The sequence below is a fragment of the Dendropsophus ebraccatus genome, chromosome 5 (genome assembly GCF_027789765.1).
Source record: "Dendropsophus ebraccatus isolate aDenEbr1 chromosome 5, aDenEbr1.pat, whole genome shotgun sequence".
Lineage (NCBI taxonomy): Eukaryota > Metazoa > Chordata > Amphibia > Anura > Hylidae > Dendropsophus > Dendropsophus ebraccatus.
In genome coordinates this window covers 19889937-19909814 of record NC_091458.1, presented here as the reverse complement: position 1 = coordinate 19909814, position 19878 = coordinate 19889937, and the positions used below count along the sequence as shown (strand labels likewise).

The following is a 19878-nucleotide window of genomic DNA, read 5'->3' as shown; positions in this document are numbered from 1 at the left end:
TGAGGTCACAGGCGGCGGCTTCCTGGGCTATTAGACACAGGTAATTGGCTATATAGGACGGAGAACATCCTGCCAGCCACAGCACACCAGCACACCAGCACACCAGTCACACCATCTACCTTAATTGCGCTCCATCTCCCTCAATTGCCCCCAGTCTCCCTCTATTGCCCCCTATCACCCCCCCCACCCCCCCTTAATATAGAGCTCGTCAAGGTTGCACTTCTTTTTGTCCTCCTTGTTCCCCAAGTGACTATCCCTGTCTAAATTAAGTAAGCCGTATATAGACTTGCCCACCATCCCCACAACCCCCCCCCCCCCATCCACCCCCACAGACACCCACCCCTACACCTCTATGTTGCTACTACATCCAGGTTAAGAAAAACATGGCCGCTTTCTTCCAGAAACAGCGCCTCTACTGTCCTTAGTTTGAGTGTCGGTTTTGCAGCTCGGTTCCATTGAAGTGAATGGAGCTGAATTGTAATACCACACACAACCTGAGGCCAGGGGTGGCGCTGTTTTTGCAAGAAAGTAGCTGTGCCCTTTTCTAATCCTGAATGGGGAATCCTGAGTATCCGGAGAAGCTTGTCCAATCGCTGGCGATCATTGTGTTATAGACTATTAACAAACCTATTGCAGAACAACATATAGTCTGTAACAGAGATTCCGTGCTCTCAATAAGTTAAAGTGATTTCTTTGACTCTTTTAGGTGCCGTAATACCGGACGAGATTTTTTTGGGACCATGGATGAGCGATGGCTGCAGGATGAGATGGGCAGATTGGGAATCCTTCACCGGATGGGATCAAGACGAGGTATGATGGCGGCTGGAAGTACCTGTCTAGTCCTGGTCTAGTCACTTATATAACATAGTGAGAAAAAGAACTAACGGTGAAACTACACGGGACGATTATCGTCCAAATTATCGTTATAGCGTTCAAATTTAAACGACAATCGTTATGTGTAGATATAGGCAACAATCGAACGTCCAACGAGAAATCGTTCACCGTTCGTTTGGTGCTGACACCAAAATCAACGTGTAATTCCGAATTCGTTTACTAATCGTTCAGTGTAATGCTGCGTTTACACGGAACGATTATCGTTCGATTTTTGCCATAATGATCGCATTTGAGCGATAAACGTTCTGTATAAACACAGCGAATGATCAGAGCGAGGAATCGTTCATTTTGATCTTTTAACATGTTCTCAAATCGTCGTTTGCTATTCGCTAAAAATTCGCCGATCGCTTCGTGTAAACAGTCTTTCAAAGATTTACCCTATGTGAAAGATGGGCTTAAGCGATCTTAAAAACGGTCGCAATAATGATTTTTTTAATGAATTTTCTAACGACTTATTCGTCTAAACGCTGATCATTATAAAAACTAAATTGTTGCTTTAAAATTGTTAAACGATCGATTGGGCGAATTATCGCTGTGTATACGCAGTATAACGACTATCATTCTGTGTAATGCTGCGTTTAGATAATTCGCCCAATCGATCGTTTAACGATTTTGAAGCGAATTTGCATGATAATGATCGAATTCAAATGATAATCGTACGTGTAAACGCAGCGAACGATCGAACGACGAGTGAGAAATAGTTCATTTTGATCTTTGAACATGTTCTTAAATCGTTGTTCGTTGTTCGCAAAAAATTTGCAGTAAACAGTCGTTTACCGATTTAACCTATGTGTGAGATAGGCTTAAGCGGTCGCAAAACGATCGCAAAACGAATTTTCTGTACGATATATCGTTCCATCTAAACGCTGATCGGTATAAAAAGAATTGTTACTTCGAAATCGTTAATCGTACGACTGGGCAATTATCGCTCCGCGTAAACGTAGCATAAGACGAATAAATTGTTAGAAAAATCGTTAGAAAATTCGTAAGAAAAATTGTTAGAAAATTCGTAAGAAAAATCGTTAGAAAATTCGTAAGAAAAATCGTTAATGCGATCGTTTTTAAGATCGCTTAAGCCCATCTTTCACATAGGGTGAATCTTTGAAAGACTGTTTACACAAAGCGATCGGCGAATTTTTTGCAAACGACGATTTGAGAACATGTTAAAGGATCAAAATGAACGATTTCTCGCTCGTCGCTTGATCGTTCGCTGTGTTTACACGGAACGATTATCGCTCAAATGCGATCGTTATTGCAAAAAATCGAACGATAATTGTTCCGCGTAAACACAGCATTATATGGTGATCGATTTCAAGTTAACGATAAACGACCATAAGGTCCTACTAGACAAATCGATCTTTAACAATTACCTAAAGGTCTTATTAAACAAAGCGATTTCTAATGATTAACGATAAACTATCACAAACGAAATTGTTTATGGTTAACCCTAAATCGTGCACTATATTACACAGAACCATAGTCGTTAGTTGGGATCCTTACTACCATCGCTTACTCCATCAGATCCAAGCAATTGAAGGATCGATGTGGAATGACACTGAACGATAAGTGAACGAATGTTGGAATTAGGGTATGTTCACACTACAGAAATTACGCGGATAACGTGCCGTGAATTACGCCGCTCGATTCCCCGCTCGCTCCAGTTTCACTCTCCACCCATTCCATAGACTCCATTCTATGGTCAGGCAGATTCCGACATCCGCCCAAAGAATAAACAGGTTCGTTCTTTGGGCGGATGGCGGAATCCTCCTGACCATAGAATGGGGCCTATGGGACCAATGGAAATTCAAGTGGGAGTGCGAGTGTTCTGTATCTGAAGGCGGGAATAAAATTCCTGAAATGCGTCATACTATGACAACGAGAAATTCTGCCTACGGGCACCTGCTTGGTGACTATTCCAAGAGGGTGCACAATCTCTAGTTATTTACTATCTTCGTACTCATCCTATTCAATAAGAAAGTCCTGTCGTCCTCCTCATTGGAGATTTCCATAGGGTTTGGGGGATTTGCCTGGAAGAGTCCTCCAGGATGCCTATGTTTGCCATACCTAGTAAACCGTATTAATTGATGTAGACTGAGTCCCATGGATTTTTTAGTGCCCATGGCCATTGAGAATCTACTTGTCACCAGTCCAACCCTGGTCCGAGACATTATCTTTTGCTCCCTGATTGCTGGAACCAGAAAAGCTATTGGACCATATGAATCTCCTCAGGACTTTGGAGATCTGGTGGTGTCTCCATAAGAGTGTGAAGATCTAGTGGTGTCTCCATAAGAGTGTGAAGATCTAGTGGTGTCTCCATAAGAGTGTGAAGATCTAGTGGTGTCTCCATAAGAGTGTGAAGATCTAGTGGTGGATTGACAGCACTGTGTCACCATGTTGGTGTTCTTATGAAAGAGTGGAGATTTTTTCTTGTCTCCACAAGATTGCGAACACTTTCAACAGTCTCCAAAAGAACATAAAGATTTGGTGGTGCCTTCATAAGAGTGTAAGGATCTGGTGTGAGTCACCATAACGCAGTGAAGATTTAATGGGGTCTCTATAAGAGTGTGAAGATACAATGGGGCCTTCATAAGAGTATGAAGATTCCATGGGGTCTCCTTAGGGTGTGAAGATCCAATGGGGTCTCCATTATAATTTAATGATCCTTTCAGGCCTCCATAGGAGTGTGAAGATCCAATGGGGACCCCATAAGAGTGTGAAAATCCAATGGGGACCCCATAAGAGTGTGAAAATCCAATGGGGACTCCATAAGAGTGTGAAAATCCAATGGGGACTCCATAAGAGTGTGAAGATTCCATGGGGTTTCCTTAGGGTGTAAAGATCCAATGGGGTCTCCATTATAATTTAACGATCCTTTGGGGTCTCCATAGGAGTGTGAAGATCCAATGGGGACCCCATAAGAGTGTGGAAATCCAATGGGGACTCCATAAGAGTGTGAAGATTCCATGGGGTCTCCTAAGGGTGTGGACATCCGATGAGGTCTCCATTATAATTTAATGATCCTATGGGGTCTCCACAAGAGTGTGAAGATCTATAAGGGTACATGAGTGTGTGAAGATCTGGTGGGGTCTTCATTAGAATAAGAGTGTTAAGGTCTATTGTGGTCTCTATAAGGGTATACAGATTTGGTGGGAGTCTCCATTATAGTTTAATGATCTGTTAGGGCCTCTATAAGAGTTTGAGTATCTAAAGATGTTTTGGTGTGATCATCAAGAAGGTAACGATTGGGTGTTGTTTTCCTAACAGACTGAAATTCTGGTGGAGTCTTTACCAGATCTGGTAGTGTCTGAACCAGTTTGAAAGGTCACCGCAGTGTTAAATAACTTATTTTTACAAAAATAATTCCTTACCCCATAAAAAAGGCTTATGGCCACTAGGTGTCTCACTTCCCTGCAAATTGCTTTCTACTGCCTGTAGTTAGGGGAATTCCCTTTCTAGCACCAGTGAGACACAGTGAGAACACAGGAAAGGGGTGGGGCTTAGCTAGTGCTATGTGCAGGAGAGAGCCTGGACTGTGTGAATGCATTCTGAATCTCCAGCAGAAGGTCAGTGCTGTGCCTTAATGTAAATGATCATCCATACAGTTCTGTGCAGGTGTCTCTTGTAAAGGCTGTCAATATTACCAGTAGCAGCAGTTCAATGCTTAAACCAGGGCTGCTTTTGTAATGTATCTCCTCCCTGGCTAATTGCCTTTACCTTTAGCTTGTCATCATATCATCATCAGCAGCAGCAGCAGCAGCAGCAGCAGCAGCAGTTTATTGCTTAGAACAGGGCTGCTTTTGTAAAGTAACCCCTTCCTTTCTGTGACCCTGCTGGTGTCTGTTTCCTTTCTGTTCACATAACACTTTGCAAAGCCAAGCTGGCATAGCAGAGAGGAGGAGGTACTGACAGAAAGGGAAAGGAAGTCCAGGTGTGGCTACTGCTGGCAAACAACCCAGATGTCCTGCACCCTGAAGTGGAGAAATAGCTGTATTCCATTAACAAATGTCCAATATTTATCAGCTGCTGTATGTCTTGCATAATTTTTTTTTCTTTCAAATCAACTGGTCTCAGAGATTTGCAATTTACTTCTATTAAATAAAATGTCAAGTTTTCCAGTACTTATCAGGTGCTGTATGTCCTGCAGGAAGTGGTGTATTCTTTCCAGACTGACACAGTGCTCTCTGCTGCCACCTGTGTCCATATCAGGAACTGTCCAGAGCAGGAGAGGTTTTCTATGGGGATTTGCTACTGCTCTGGACAGTTCCTGACATGGACAGAGATGGCAGCAGAGAGCATTGTGTCAGATAGGAAAGAATACACCACTTCCTGCACAACATACAGCTGCTGAAAAGTACAAGAAGACTTGAGATTTTTTTTATAGAATTAAATTACAAATCTCTGGCACTTTTGGCACCAATTGATTTGAAAGAAAAAAAATTTGGTGAACAACACCTTTAAGTGGGTTTCCAGGAGCACCGAGCAGACTAAAATAACATTGTCACCACCCTGACGGGTTAATTTAACATGTAGGCTTTAAGGTCTGCTTCAGAGATACATGTTGTGATCTGACACCAGTCTCCTCTATCTATCCTTATTGTGTGCAGTGCAGGAGCAGCGCTGCCGCAGTCCTGTGAAATCGCTCTCTATGTAAACTGCAGAGACAGGAGGCTTCATTCCTCTCTATCTAATGAACTGTGATAAACCTGAAATGCTTGTGGTGTGTTTGACTTTGCTGGAGGGTGTGAGAAAAGCCTGAGGTTTCAATTCACAAAGTGTATCTAGACACGGCCCCTGGGCTTCCCCCGGGCGCTTCCTTCCACATCAATCACTGCAAATATAAACTGAAATAATTGCCAACTTCCCGGTCTTATCACAGCTAGAAGCATTAGGGACGCCTGGCGCCTATAGATCGTACGTGCAATCTGATTCGCAATGCGTCAGGTTATCTGTACAACATTAGTGGATATTTGCCTCTTATACTAGACAGGCTGCGTTATTGTGTAGGAAAGTAACACCAGATGTAACACGCAAGGAATTTGCACGATAACGATCGAATTCGAACGATAATCGTACGTGTAAACGCAACGAACGACGAGCGAGAAATCGTTCATTTTGATCTTTGAACATGTTCTTAAATCGTCGTTCGTCGTTCGCAAAAAATTTGCAGATGGTTCCGTGTAAACAGTCGTTCACCTATTTTACCTATGTGCGAGATAGGCTAAAGCGATCGCAAAACGAATTTTCCGTACGATATATCGTTCCGTCTAAACGCTGATCGTTATAAAAAAAAAAAATCGTTACTTCGAAGTCGTTAATCGTAAGATCGGGCGAATTATCGCTCCGTGTAAACCCAGCATTAGTAAACGAACACTGATCCCATTGATCGATTGATTGGCTCTCGGTTACTGAGCCCATTACATGGATTGATAATTGTGCGGCCAGGGCTGCACTAATGATCGCTTTATTTTAATTGGTTTAACCATCTGACAGGGAGAGGTGCAGCTGACAGGCGCGCATCCCCTATAACACGGGGAGAGGTACAGCTGACAGCCACACATCCCCTATAACACAGGGAGAGGTACAGCTGACAGCCACACATCCCCTATAACACAGGGAGAGGTACAGCTGACAGCCACACATCCCCTATAACACAGGGAGAGGTGCAGCTGACAGCCGTGCATCCCCTATAACACGGGGAGAGGTACAGCTGAAGCCCACGCATCCCCTATAACACAGGGGGAGGGGGAGCTGCAGCTGACAGCCACGCGTCCCCTATAACACAGGGAGAGGTACAGCTGACAGCCACACATCCCCTATAACACAGGGAGAGGTACAGCTCACAGCCACGCATCCCCTATAACACAGGGAGAGGTACAGCTGACAGCCACACATCCCCTATAACACAGGGGGAGGGGGAGCTGCAGCTGACAGCCACACATCCCCTATAACACAGGGAGAGGTACAGCTGACAGCCACACATCCCCTATAACACAGGGGGAGGGGGAGCTGCAGCTGACAGCCACACATCCCCTATAACACAGGGAGAGGTACAGCTGACAGCCACACATCCCCTATTACACAGGGAGAGGTTCAGCTGACAGCCACACATCCCCTATAACACAGGGAGAGGTGCAGCTGACAGCCACACATCCCCTATAACACAGGGAGAGGTACAGCTGACAGCCACACATCCCCTATAACACAGGGGGAGGGGGAGCTGCAGCTGACAGCCACGCGTCCTATAACACGGGGAGAGGTACAGCTGAATCCCACGCATCCCCTGTAACACAGGGGGAGGGGGAGGTGCAGCTGACAGCCACACATCCCCTATAACACAGGGAGAGGTACAGCTCACAGCCACGCATCCCCTATAACACAGGGGGAGGGGGAGGGGGAGGTGCAGCTGACGGCCATGCGTCCCCTGTAACACAGGGAGAGGTGCAGCTGACACCCAAAGATTTAAAAGTATGTCAAAGTTGAGTGATCAGGCAATGAACAACATTTTGGTCATTCATCAGCTGATCTCAGGCCCAATTTTATTACCTTGATCCTTGTTGCCGTTTTCAGGAAGTTTCTAGTTTATTAGATATGCAAATGAGGTGTTTTGGTGCACTGGGGGCGGGAATACCACTTTCAGAGCAGCTAACATTCATCAAAAGGGGCGGCCAAACAGAAAACATCTATTAAACTATAAAGTTCCCGGAAAAAGGTGCCGAGGATGAAGGTAAGAAAAATTACTTTCATTCTCAGCACCCCAAGCGCTATAGGGACATATTAGCAGGTTAAATGCGTCTTTCTTAAAGTTTCCATTTAAGTCTTATCTCTTTGCTAAATAATGAAGACAGCCCCCTGTGAGATATGTCCAACTGAACCTGCCAATTTCAGTGCAACCCACCAACCATCTAGTATATACATGCATATATCTATGTGTCGATACATTGAACTGTATCACAAACCCCACTCATGACACCTACTGCAATTGGATTGGGGGTTTTTTTTTAGGACTTTGCCCTCGGCATATTCTCCCTGTGGCGGCTACTACTGGGGAAATGTAGTATTACATATGGGCATTAAAGGGGTTATCCAGCGCTACAAAAACATGGCCACTTTCTTCCAGAGACAGCACCGCTCTTGTCTCCAGCTTGCTGCTCTGTTCCATTGAAATGAATGGAGCTTAATTGCAAATCGCACCTGAACTGGAGACAAAAGTTGTGTTGTCTCTGGAAGAAAGTGGCCATGTTTTATAGCACTGGATAACCACTTTAAAGGGGTTATCCAGCGCTACAAAAACATGGCCACTTTTCCCCCTTTCTTGTCTCCAGTTCAAGTATGGTTTGCAATTAATCTCCTTTTACTTCAATGGAACTGAGTTTGAAACCGCACCCAATCTGGAGACAAGAGAGGGGGAAAGTGGCCATGTTTTTGTAGCACTGGATAACCCCTTTAAACAACTAGATGACTAGGTAATACATGGATCCATCAGGCCTACAAGATCTTCTGCTTGTTGGTGGCCCGAGCAAGGGACCTCTATCTATGATAGCTCTTCCATTTGGAGGTGTCTCGAAATCTATGGAATGTTTTTTCCCCACCACTGTAATCTACTGAATGAGTCAGTATTTGAAACCAGTGGCATAATAAGTATTGAGCAATGTCCATCAGATGTGGGCAGATGTGCGGTACACACAACTGTGCAAACACTAATTCTCAGCCACATGAGGTCGAGTTCTCACCCTGCTGCTGCCCGAGGCAAAGGAAAAACTAAACAATCACACACTGAACTAGAAAGTAGTGGCTGAGAATACAGAAACCAGATGGCCCTCAGCAGACTCATATATGATTCACACAACAAAAGTTTCTTTTAAAGTTTCTAACACTGAAGAAATCTATGATTAAAAGGGGTCGTCTGATCACAAAAGTGACGATCAGCTAATCGCTATTGGTTCCGATCCCCAGCGATCACTGCAGTAAACCGTATATATGTATTATCTGCAGCGGCCACTATAGGGGAAGTGAAGAATTGCATGATGACCATTCAGATGAATGACTGAGTATATCATCCATAGAGGGCCCAGGAGGTTGTATGACAAGGAAAGGGGGTTAGCCTCATGAGATAACAGATTTCAGGACGTTTTTATGATTACCCATCATAGTAACAGTACTAAACCAGCTCTGCAAACTCAGGACTCATGGGGGTCCCAGCCGTGGAACAGCATGGCATAGCCTAGAGATATGTTATCACATTCCCGACTGTAAGAACTAATTGCACAGCGTATATCTGATGTGTAGAACATGCGAGACCTGTATCTTACACATAAGTGGTGTGTGTATAGCATGGCTAATGTGTCTAATGCACTGGTGTAAAACCTTCGGCCTTGTGTGTCACATTATTAATGTGTGAGAGATGTGTCACACATCTAAAGTGACGTACTGATGGTTAAGGCTGAGAAAGAAGAAAAAGAAGAAGACCGCCTTTTGCCCGAAGAGCCCGCAGAGTGTCAGATCTGGTAGTCCCAGGATGGCACTACTGGGTGAAGCTAACCTCTCATGGTTTCCCAAATAGGTCAAGCAGGTTCCAATGGAGTACTTCAGCTTAGGCTCTTTGCTCCACTGCGGATCAATCCTAGACAGATGGATTGTCCTGATGGTATAGACTATACCAGGTGTAGGCCAGGTGTATCCAGGTGGCAGTTACCCCACCTCTAGGTTTAGCACTGCTTACTTGTTCTCTCACAAACTCTCACAGAACTATCATCTCTCTCTCTCTCTCTCTCTCCAAACTCCAACTAACTGGGAAGGCCCAGGGCATGGGCCAGACCTGTCTGCGTGTGATAGGGTGAGAGAGCGTGAGACACCTAAACCATTGATTGTACAACATAACACAGTAAAATACACAAAGTTGAGGTGAGGGAGAGTGAGACACCAAGTGGTGATAGTGCGGTAAGGCACTCATCATCCCAGAGTGGGACACCTGGCAGAGTTACCTTGACGGCCGTCAAACAGCCAAAAAAAGTTGTGGCCTTCATCTTATATGTGAGCGACGGGCATAAAGTGTATCTTATGTTCGAAACGCAAGTGTGTAAAACTTATCTAATATATGTGTGAATTGTGTGAGAGTTGTGTGTGCAGCATGCGGATAATGCTTAGATAGTTTGTGTGACGCATGTGAAGGTCATGACCACTTAATGTCCTTTTTTGGCCGTTTGAGGGACCTTTTTATCACAATCGTCATTTTGCAATCAAATTATTGGTTTGAAATAATGGCCGTTATTTTGGGGGCGAAATGACATCCGTCCAAAAAAACAGCTACTGAATGGCCAGAAATAGTCGTTTTATGGTCGTGGTCCTAATGTAAGAACGAAGTTTAGTACTTTTATCTAGTGTGTGTGGTGGGTGCAGAATGTGTGAAGGAAGTGTGAGGTTGTATATAATGTGTGCATGGTGTACAACATATGTCCTGTGTATGATGTAAGTGATAAAAATCCAATACGCGCTATGTTCCAACAACGTCTTTTTTTTTGTCCGTTTCGTGGCCATTTTTTCTAGATGGACGTCCTTCTGGGGCAATTTATGGTCATAATTTGCATAAGCTGGACATGTTTTGGCATCCAAATTGCGACCATATAAAAACACGGCCACAAAAATGATGTTGTGGTAGCATTACATAGCCATGTACTGTATATTGTTTGCATTGTGTACCTTTATTGCCTTTGCTGTTACGGTCCACCCCGATGAGACCACCAGACATGTTGGGGAGACCCTCTGACCTTCTATAAGTGATGACCTGTGTATAATTCCTCATCATGTGTTAGTCAGGACTAGGAAATCTGTAACTAACAAGTCAAGTCGCCTACGACCTAACTGTACTCGGACCCCCTGATGCGGCCATTGTGGACCCCACACCCACACAGCCACTCAGAGACGCTGTTTGCTCTGAACTGACTTCCTCTCCCTTAATCCACTTTCCTTAGGTCGATTGTATCGAACGGAGACAGAACGACGTATTTTCCCGCAGACTTTTCCTTTCTTCTTTTAATAATTTAAGATAATAAGAGAATGCGGAGTTATTGCCGGATTTATCCGGTGCGACTGTTGCTTAGCAACCAATGGAAAAAGTAGAGAAAAGAGTGCAAATGTGCCTAACACTCATCCTTCCTCACTGACATGTGTGGGCAGACAGCTGCAAAACTTTAAAGGGATATGTCACAGACCTGATTTCATTGCGATATTGGATAATATAAAATATATCATTTGTTTTCGTTTAGGTATTAGGTCTTTTTTTCTATTTCTTAAGGCGGAAATATACAAGAAAATATATAGTGTCATTTCTTGGGGACAATGGGGACCCTAATACTAAAAGGGGTGTGGCTTCATCCAAATAAGGGCAGTAGTGGGCAAATTCGGGTGTGGCTTTGTATAGATCTGGGTGGTACTGGCCAAAGGTGGGTGTGGCCTAGAACTAACTGAAATTTCAAATTGATAACAGGGAAGCAAGTTTTCATTGATAACTCTGTATTCTTTGTATTGTGGGCCATCAAAAAGGAGATGGGGTTATGCATAAACCTTGTAGTGGCCATAGTGTAACCTGGACACAAAATTGGTCAAAATCACTTTTCCTTTAATCTTCTGATCCTACCACTATTTGCTATGTCTTCTACCTAAGACTATTATGATTTACACACATCTTTGCTTGTATTACAGGAAGCAGCAATTCTAATACCATGACACCCGAGTTCTGGTCAGACCAGCCAGGTAAGGCAATGGCTTTTTTATATATTGGACTTGCATTGTCCACCAATACACCCATGGCATATGGAAATATTGACTAAAAGACACTCACTTTGAGCTTGGTATCCATTCACATGTACATTTGGGGTTCCATTGCAGATTTTATCATATTTGATAATTGGAGCAACTCTATTCTTCTTATTAAAAGATTGGCCACATATAAACACAACCTGGACGCTTATAAGTTAATGGGGTCTGTCATATGCCACCTTGCACTGAATCTGGATCAACGTCATTTTTATTTTACTGCTCCGAGAAAAATAAAGGAGTTATCCAGGATTTTAAAAAATCTATCTGTTTTTCCCCCAAAAAAACAGTGCCACCCCTGACCTCAGGTTCTGTAGGCTATTACAACTCAGCTCCTTTACTTCTATGGAACTGGCCTACAATACCATACCCAAGGAGAGGAGTGGTTCTGTTTCTGGTAAAAAGCAGCCATGTTTTTCTAATTTTGGGCACCCCCTTTAATTGAGACATAGGAACTCAACCAATAAACCATGTTGAGTACCACGTTACAGGGATGCTCATAGAATTTATGCTCCTCCTATCACCATTTTACATTTAGTACGTCTATACAGTCCCATTCAAGTGTGGTGTCCTACCACGGGTGTTACTGTTCTATACAACTTTCGTAAAAGTCTGTACTTATTGTACTTTTGTGGTGATGAAAGTAGTACTAAATTTTCACCACTAGATGTCACTCTATTGGTTATGTGTATTTGGAAGCCGCACAGCTAAAGTATATAAAGGGTTATTGTTTCTTTGTATATCACACCAATCTGCAGACCAGTAGGAATCTGTTCTTCTCTCTTATTAGCTCTCTCTTTAATTCTTTTATTGCGCTCTTCACCCACTCACAGCGCAAGTTACTTACGCTAGGGAAGAAAGGCACATGGTTGGAGGAGGTGCAAGAGTCTTTCGTGTTGGACATTGTGGAGGAAGGACGCAAGCTAGATAGCTCTCCGCAGTATTTGTCTGGGACTATTGTCAAGTGTATTATCAAGAGAAACCTCATAATCGTGTAAACTTGCCTTTAAGCACGTATCTTCTTAGTAAAACAAGCCTATTTAAGTTGAAGAGACCACTCTACACCACTCTGCATATCCGTGATCACTCTAAACCAAGGGACCCGGTAGCATCCCGGCAGGATACTGACCACAGGGGAAAAAGGTACAACCGGCCTTGTAAAATAATAGCAGGCGTGCCATCACACCTGTGTGCCCACTTGGCACTGGCGTCACGAAGTAACACTCCAAGGCCCGGCTGTATCTCGGCTAACCACCTTCGGCGTGGAGTCACACTTTATCATCTGGCAAGTGACCGGCTGCTCCTCCGATTTAACATCACCCCGGGGGCACACCGAGCGCGGGCGCGCCTAGGTGATGTGAATGGGTACTGTGAAGTTCTTTATTCCACTTGTGGTAGCGCTGCAGGGAAATCACTCACTTACCGTGAGGTTAAATCTACAGATCGCAGCTTATGGTTAGTCCCAGTTTGTGATCTGTTTATTTTGAAGGTGCCGTCTAACAGGTAGAGGTTGTGTAAAGCGGAGAACCCCCTTAATGAGTACAGACAGCTCCCTTGTTAGGGCAGATGTACCTTACGTATCAGACGTATCTTATTGTCCTGCAACACATCCCCCCCCCCACCCCCCCCCGGGAGCCAACGAGCCGGGCTCCTCATAACTCTCTGTACCTCTTGCTTTTTTATTTTAGTTCTTTTACGTGGCATTGATCGCGGTCCATGCTTGTTAGTGAAGCTCCCGGCTGTGTCGCTTCCATCTCTTAAGTTGTTTCTAACCTTGAAAAGCAAAATATAATTTGCAGAAAGCCCTTCGCGGAGGCGGCTTCATCATCCTGAGTATAGACCATGAAAGTTTTAATCCATTTTCGAGCAGACCTGTCACCTCTCTGAACAGTCATTCTTCCCCTTATCAATAATTTGCAGCCATTTTTGTTGCTGGAGCATTGTATTGTCTACCTGCAGCATCGTTCCTAATGCATTGTCTGTGTTCCCTCTCGGCTGATCATACATAAAGTATGACATATGGTGCTGGATGACACAGACGACTTAGAAACACGCAAGGGGGAATAGGATGAAGGGAACGCCGCAGGAGAACTATATATGGTGCAAGTTCTATGGGGGCGGCCATGACGCAGGCATTGTCTATTTGGTATTCTCTGCAGCCTGTGTCATTCACCATGCCCTGAGGCCTAAGATGGAGGATTGGTTTTATAATCCTTTAAGCCACCCTATTAACTAGGAACATGGTCTAGCTGTGGGCCTATGCTTTATACATCAGCCATTAGGCTATGTTCACACTATGTATATTTGAGGCTGTATTTGGTCCTCAAGTCAGATCCTCATAGCAACCAAAACCAGGAGTGGATTGAAAACACAGAAAGGCTCTGTTCACATAATGTTGTAATTGAGTGAATGGCCGTAATTTAATGGCAAATATTTGCTGTTATTTTAAAACAACGGCTGTTATATTGAAATAATGGCCGTTATTTACTGTTATATGGCGGCCATCCACTCAATTTCACCATTGTGTGAACAGATCCTTTCTGTGTTTTCAATCCACTCCTGGTTTTGGTTGCAATTTGAGGACCACAATACTGACTGAAATATACAGCCTCAAATGATTGCCTAATATTGTTTAGATTCCCCCCCCCCCCCCCCCCCCCCAAGTCTGGACCCCATAGCCCTGTAATGTGTCCCACCAGGCCTGGACCCCATAGCCCTGTAATATGTCCCCCCCAATTCTTGACCCCATAGCCCTGTAATGTGTCCCCCCAGGTCTGGAACCCATAGCCCTGTAATGTGTCCCCCCAGGTCTGGACCCCATAGCTCTGTAATGTGTCCCCCCAGGCCTGGACCCCATAGCCCTGTAATGTGTCCCCCCAGGTCTGGACCCCATAGCCCTGTAATGTGTCCCCCCAGGTCTGGACCCCATAGCCCTGTAATGTGTCCCCCCAGGCCTGGACCCCATAGCCCTGTAATGTGTCCCCCCAGGTCTGGACTCCATAACCCTGTAATGTGTCCCCCCAGGTCTGGACCCCATAGCCCTGTAATGTGTCCCCCCAGGTCTGGACCCCATAGCCCTGTAATGTGACCCCCCAGGCCTGGACCCCATAGCCCTGTAATGTGTCCCCCCAGGCCTGGACCCCATAGCCCTGTAATGTGTCCCCCCAGGTCTGGACCCCATAGCCCTGTAATGTGTCCCCCCAGGTCTGGACCCCATAGCCCTGTAATGTGTCCCCCCAGGCCTGGACCCCATAGCCCTGTAATGTGTCCCCCCAGGTCTGGACTCCATAACCCTGTAATGTGTCCCCCCAGGTCTGGACCCCATAGCCCTGTAATGTGTCCCCCCAGGTCTGGACCCCATAGCCCTGTAATGTGACCCCCCAGGCCTGGACCCCATAGCCCTGTAATGTGTCCCCCCAGGCCTGGACCCCATAGCCCTGTAATGTGTCCCCCCAGGTCTGGACCCCATAGCCCTGTAATGTGTCCCCCCAGGTCTGGACCCCATAGCTCTGTAATGTGTCCCCCCAGGCCTGGACTTCATAGCCCTGTAATGTGTCCCCCCAGGCCTGGACCCCATAGCCCTGTAATGTGTCCCCCCAGGTCTGGACCCCATAGCCCTGTAATGTGTCCCCCCAGGTCTGGACCCCATAGCCCTGTAATGTGTCCCTCCAGGCCTGGACCCCATAGCCCTGTAATGTGTCCCCCCAGGTCTGGACCCCATAGCCCTGTAATGTGTCCCCCCAGGTCTGGACTCCATAACCCTGTAATGTGTCCCCCCAGGTCTGGACCCCATAGCCCTGTAATGTGTCCCCCCAGGTCTGGACCCCATAGCCCTGTAATGTGACCCCCCAGGCCTGGACCCCATAGCCCTGTAATGTGTCCCCCCAGGCCTGGACCCCATAGCCCTGTAAGGCATCCTGTAAGTCCTGTACGATGTGAGGTGCGGCCTCCATGGATGGGGTAACAGTAACATCCACATGATGCCAGGACACAAGGTCTCCAGCAGAACATTGCCCATCACACTGCCCCCACCATCTTGTCTTCTTCCCATAGTGCATCCTGGTGCCATCTCCTCCCCAGGTAAGTGACAGACACGCACCCGGCCATCCACATGGTGTAACGTGATCCATCAGACCAGACGCCTTCTCCCACTGCTCCATTTCTGATAACCATTGTAGACACTTTCGGTGGTGGACAGGGGTCACATGACCGGTTTGGGGGGCCCCATACATGTTTTGTGTGATCTGTCCCTTTCTGTTTTAGACAACAGTGACTTTTTCAGCAGTTTGCTCTACAGCAGCCTCCATCCTAACACATCAAAGACCCTCGGACCCCCATGACCCTGCCACTAGTTGCCCTTCCTTGGCCACTTTTGGTCGGGACATGCCACTTCATACCAGGATCACCTCACAAGACGTTCTGGAGATGCTGTGACCCACCAGTCATCTACACATCACGCACCATCTGGCCGTTGTGGATCAGACCTTCCGCCTATCTTTCCTGCTTCCAACTCATTCAACTCAAGATCTGACTGGTCCCTTGCGACCCAAAATATCCCACCCATAATAGGCGCCATTGCCACTAGATCATCCATGTTTTAATGTTATGGCTTGCCACTGAATGAAAGGTTGTCACAGCCCCTCCCCTTTTCTTTTTTTGAAAATACATTTTTGTTTTAACTTTGTAAAGTCCACGTGGCTTATAGACAAATAGCATGAAGACATTGGTTGTATAACTTTATGGGGCACCCACTGGTTTCAATATTTCTAAATAGACGATAAAGCTTCTCAGCAACTATACAGCTGCTATGCAGGCCTATGTGTCTCCATGGTTACAGACTACAAATAAAGCCTTTGTAGTCAGATTCTGCAGCCATGCGTTTTTCTTCTGATATTCTCTCTTCCTGTTAACCCTATAAGCACAGGAAAAGGTTATATGAGTAGGATTATGACTATGATGAATAGGAATCAGGGGACGTGAATGGGCGCCATCTCTGCCGTGAAGAGGTTAGTCCTTATGTGACGGAGCAGGGAAGAGATCAATCCCGGATTACTACCGCCCTTTAAGTACTTTAGATCTAATGCTTATTTGCTCCCCATCTGCCGCGCTGCACTTTAAGACGCCGTAATCCAGCAAGTGGCATCAAATGCCTTTGGATCCGCCGCACTCTCGCCGGTAATACGCGGACAGCTGTTTTTCTCTCTTGTAAACTAATCTCGGGCTGGACTAGCACCAGAGAAGCAATAATGGTACAGTATACAGTCTGTGTACAGAACAGGTCACATTATTACAGGCCGAACAGCTTTCTGGAGGCCAGATATAAAAAACAGATGTGCCGAGACGCCGCCGAGATTTTTTTTTTTTTTTCCCATATACAGTCTTTTTGACTTTACTCACTCGGAGGTGCAGGGGGAGGGGGGTGGGGGGATTCACACTTGTCTCTATGGAAAACTGTGAACTGGACGCAACCTTTCCAGCTATAAACCCTGGAGTTTTCTAGTGCCGGTAAATCTCATCTGGTTCTTTGATTATTATTCTGGTTTATAGATGAACTACTAGTATTGGACGGAGTCCGGCAGTACATAGAAACGCTTTGTATTTTGAAGGCCTGACCTCCGAGAGAGAGAAAGGTGTTTACGTGTCAGAGAGTCGTGGTCGAGTATATTCAGTGCTTTATGGAGGAGATGGGTCACTTCTGTCTAGATTCAATGGACACCCAAAAAGATTATTAAAAAAATTGTTTTCTGCCCCCACCCCACTACCAAACCCTATGAAGGCCCATTTGCACCTAGGGTCCTCTATTTAAAGGGGTACTTCAGAAAAGAAAAAAAAAAAAAAAACTGGTCAGAAAGTTATAAAGATTTGTAATTTACTTAAAAAAAAAACTCAAGTCGTCCAGTACTTATCCGCTGCTAAATGTCCTGCAGGAAGTGGTGTATACTTTCCAGTATGACACACTGCTCTCTGCTGCCACCTCTGTCCATGTCAGGAACTGTCCAGAGCAGGAGAGATTTTCTATAGGGATTTGCTCCTGCTCTGGACAGTTCCTGACATGGACAGAAGTGGCAGCACTGTGTCCGACTGGAAAGAATACATCACTTCCTGCAGGACATACAGCAGCCGATAAGTACTGGAAGACTGGGGTAATTTACAAATCTGTATAACTTTCTGACACCTGTTGATTTGAAATTTTTTTTTTTGCTGGAGTACCCCTTTAACTTTTGCCCTGGGCTTCCCTGGGAGTCAGGGATGTAGCAGGTTGAGAAGCTTAAGACGCCGATCCTTCTTAGACTCTTAGGGTGGTATTACACGGGCTGAAGGGGGCCCCATAATAACAGTAAACGAGCGCCGATCTGCTAGATCAGCGCTCGTTTACTGGGCCTATTACACGGCCTGATAATCGTTTAACAAGGGCTGCATGGACATCGTTACTGATGTCCTTGCAGCCCTTGCAAAACTGGCTACCTATCCCGGGTCCAGGGCTCTTCTTGTGGTCCACTTCTCCTGGGTCCCGCGCGCTGCAGCTTCAGAGCGGCCTGTCTTAACTGACAGGCCGCTCAGCCAATCACTGGCCGCTCTGCGGGACTCGGGGAGAAGAGGAGCAAGAGGAGCCCTGGACCAAAAGGAAGAGAAGGAAGAGAGATTACTCTCTGGCGCCACCTACTGGAAGTAGAGAAGTGTGCACCTCCTAATAAATTTAGTGTGTTTTCTCCTATGTTCTTCAGTATTCGACTGGTAAATTATTGTGCACATAAAACAACATTCTCCTAACACCATGGAGCATTGTGGGAGCTACATCTGTCCAAGAGTTGCACCTGGTATAACAGCTCAGTCTAATTCAGGGGAACAAGGCTGAGATGCAATACCCAACACAGCCTGTGGATAGAAGTGGCGCTGTTTCTAACAAAAAAAAAAAAATATATATATATATATATATATATATATATATATATATATAACCCTTTAACAGCCAAAGTGGAGATAAATCTGCTATCTATCAGCAGCATTATGGAAGGAGACAAATGTAAGGACTACTAAACTAGAATAGTATTCAGTAAGCAAATGTCAATTCGGACCTAATGGTATAAGAACAGAGGACAGCGACACAAGACACGGGGTCAGCAGCAGGAGGAGTAGTCAGGTAGTCAGACATCTGGCTCCTCTGTGGAGAACTTGCTGAGAATGACGCACAGGTCGGTGTAATAAAGACATCTGCAGCCTCAGCATAAATCACAATGTCACCTTATACCCAGAGAACACAGCAGCTTCCCTAACAAGAAAATAAAGGTAATAACGTCCGTCTATACGGCCATGTTACCTTCAGATGACAGGATTAATCCAAGTTCTGTGCTGAATAACACTCTTTGTTTGGGGTCTTAAAGGGATATTCCAGTATTGTGTATTGATGGATAAAGGTCAGATCAGCTGATTGAAGGTGCGGAAGTTGCAGCCTATCCACTTCCAGTCACAGCTCCATACACAGACTAGTGGCTGTATATGGTATTGCAGCTCTACCGTTCACTTTAATGGGGCAAGCTGCAATATCAGGTGCAGGAGCTGTGCCTGGAAAGAAGTGCAGAACCGCAGGGGTGCCAGGAGTCAGACCCCCACCAATCAGTTATACATGGTCTATACTAATGCTAGGAAGAAAATAAAAAGAGGTCCTCGTGGCAAACTCCTTTAATTGCCTCTTAAATTTAGATTTTTCAGATTTTTTTTTAAGTTGAAATCTTGTTTATACACAGTAATCACTTTTTATTAATTTTTTTTTAAAGACTTATAATCCAATAAATTTTTTTAATTAAACTTAAAGGGGTATTCCACCCAAACATAACCAGTGTCGGACTGCGGTATCTGGGGCCCACCAACGGAAATGATCCTGGAGGCCCACCATGAAGAACCAGTGAGACATGACATGTCAGTCAGTGTTAGTGCAGTTTCTGGGGGCCCACCGGAGGATCCTCTGGTCCAGTCCGACACTGAACATAACTTTTGATATGTTGCTGCTCATTGTGAGACTAACAATTAATTCCATACTTGTCATTATCTATTCAGTCTCCTTCCCCCAGTTCTGAGCTGCCGCTTTTTTACTGTAGACACAAAAATCTGTGTGTGAGCTTTTCTCTCTGTCTCCCCCTCCTCCCCCCTTCCTTTTGAGACGGTTGATGTAAA

At 45.3% G+C, this 19878-nt stretch overlaps 1 protein-coding gene across 4 annotated transcripts in view; it reads left to right on the top strand.

Moving 5' to 3' along the window:
• Window positions 1-19878, top strand: part of AMOTL1 (angiomotin like 1) — a 94005-nt gene that overhangs the window by 11284 nt on the left and 62843 nt on the right. For 3 of the 4 annotated variants that reach the window (XR_011363125.1, XR_011363126.1, XM_069969633.1), the window contains exons 2-3: window positions 707-810; window positions 11593-11643. Coding sequence is in view for 2 of the 4 variants with exons in the window: in XM_069969633.1 (XP_069825734.1) it covers window positions 741-810; window positions 11593-11643 (121 nt within the window). In the remaining 2 variants the exon portion in view is untranslated. The remainder of the gene's footprint in view (window positions 1-706; window positions 811-11592; window positions 11644-19878) is intronic. The other variant, XM_069969634.1, reaches the window with a different exon arrangement.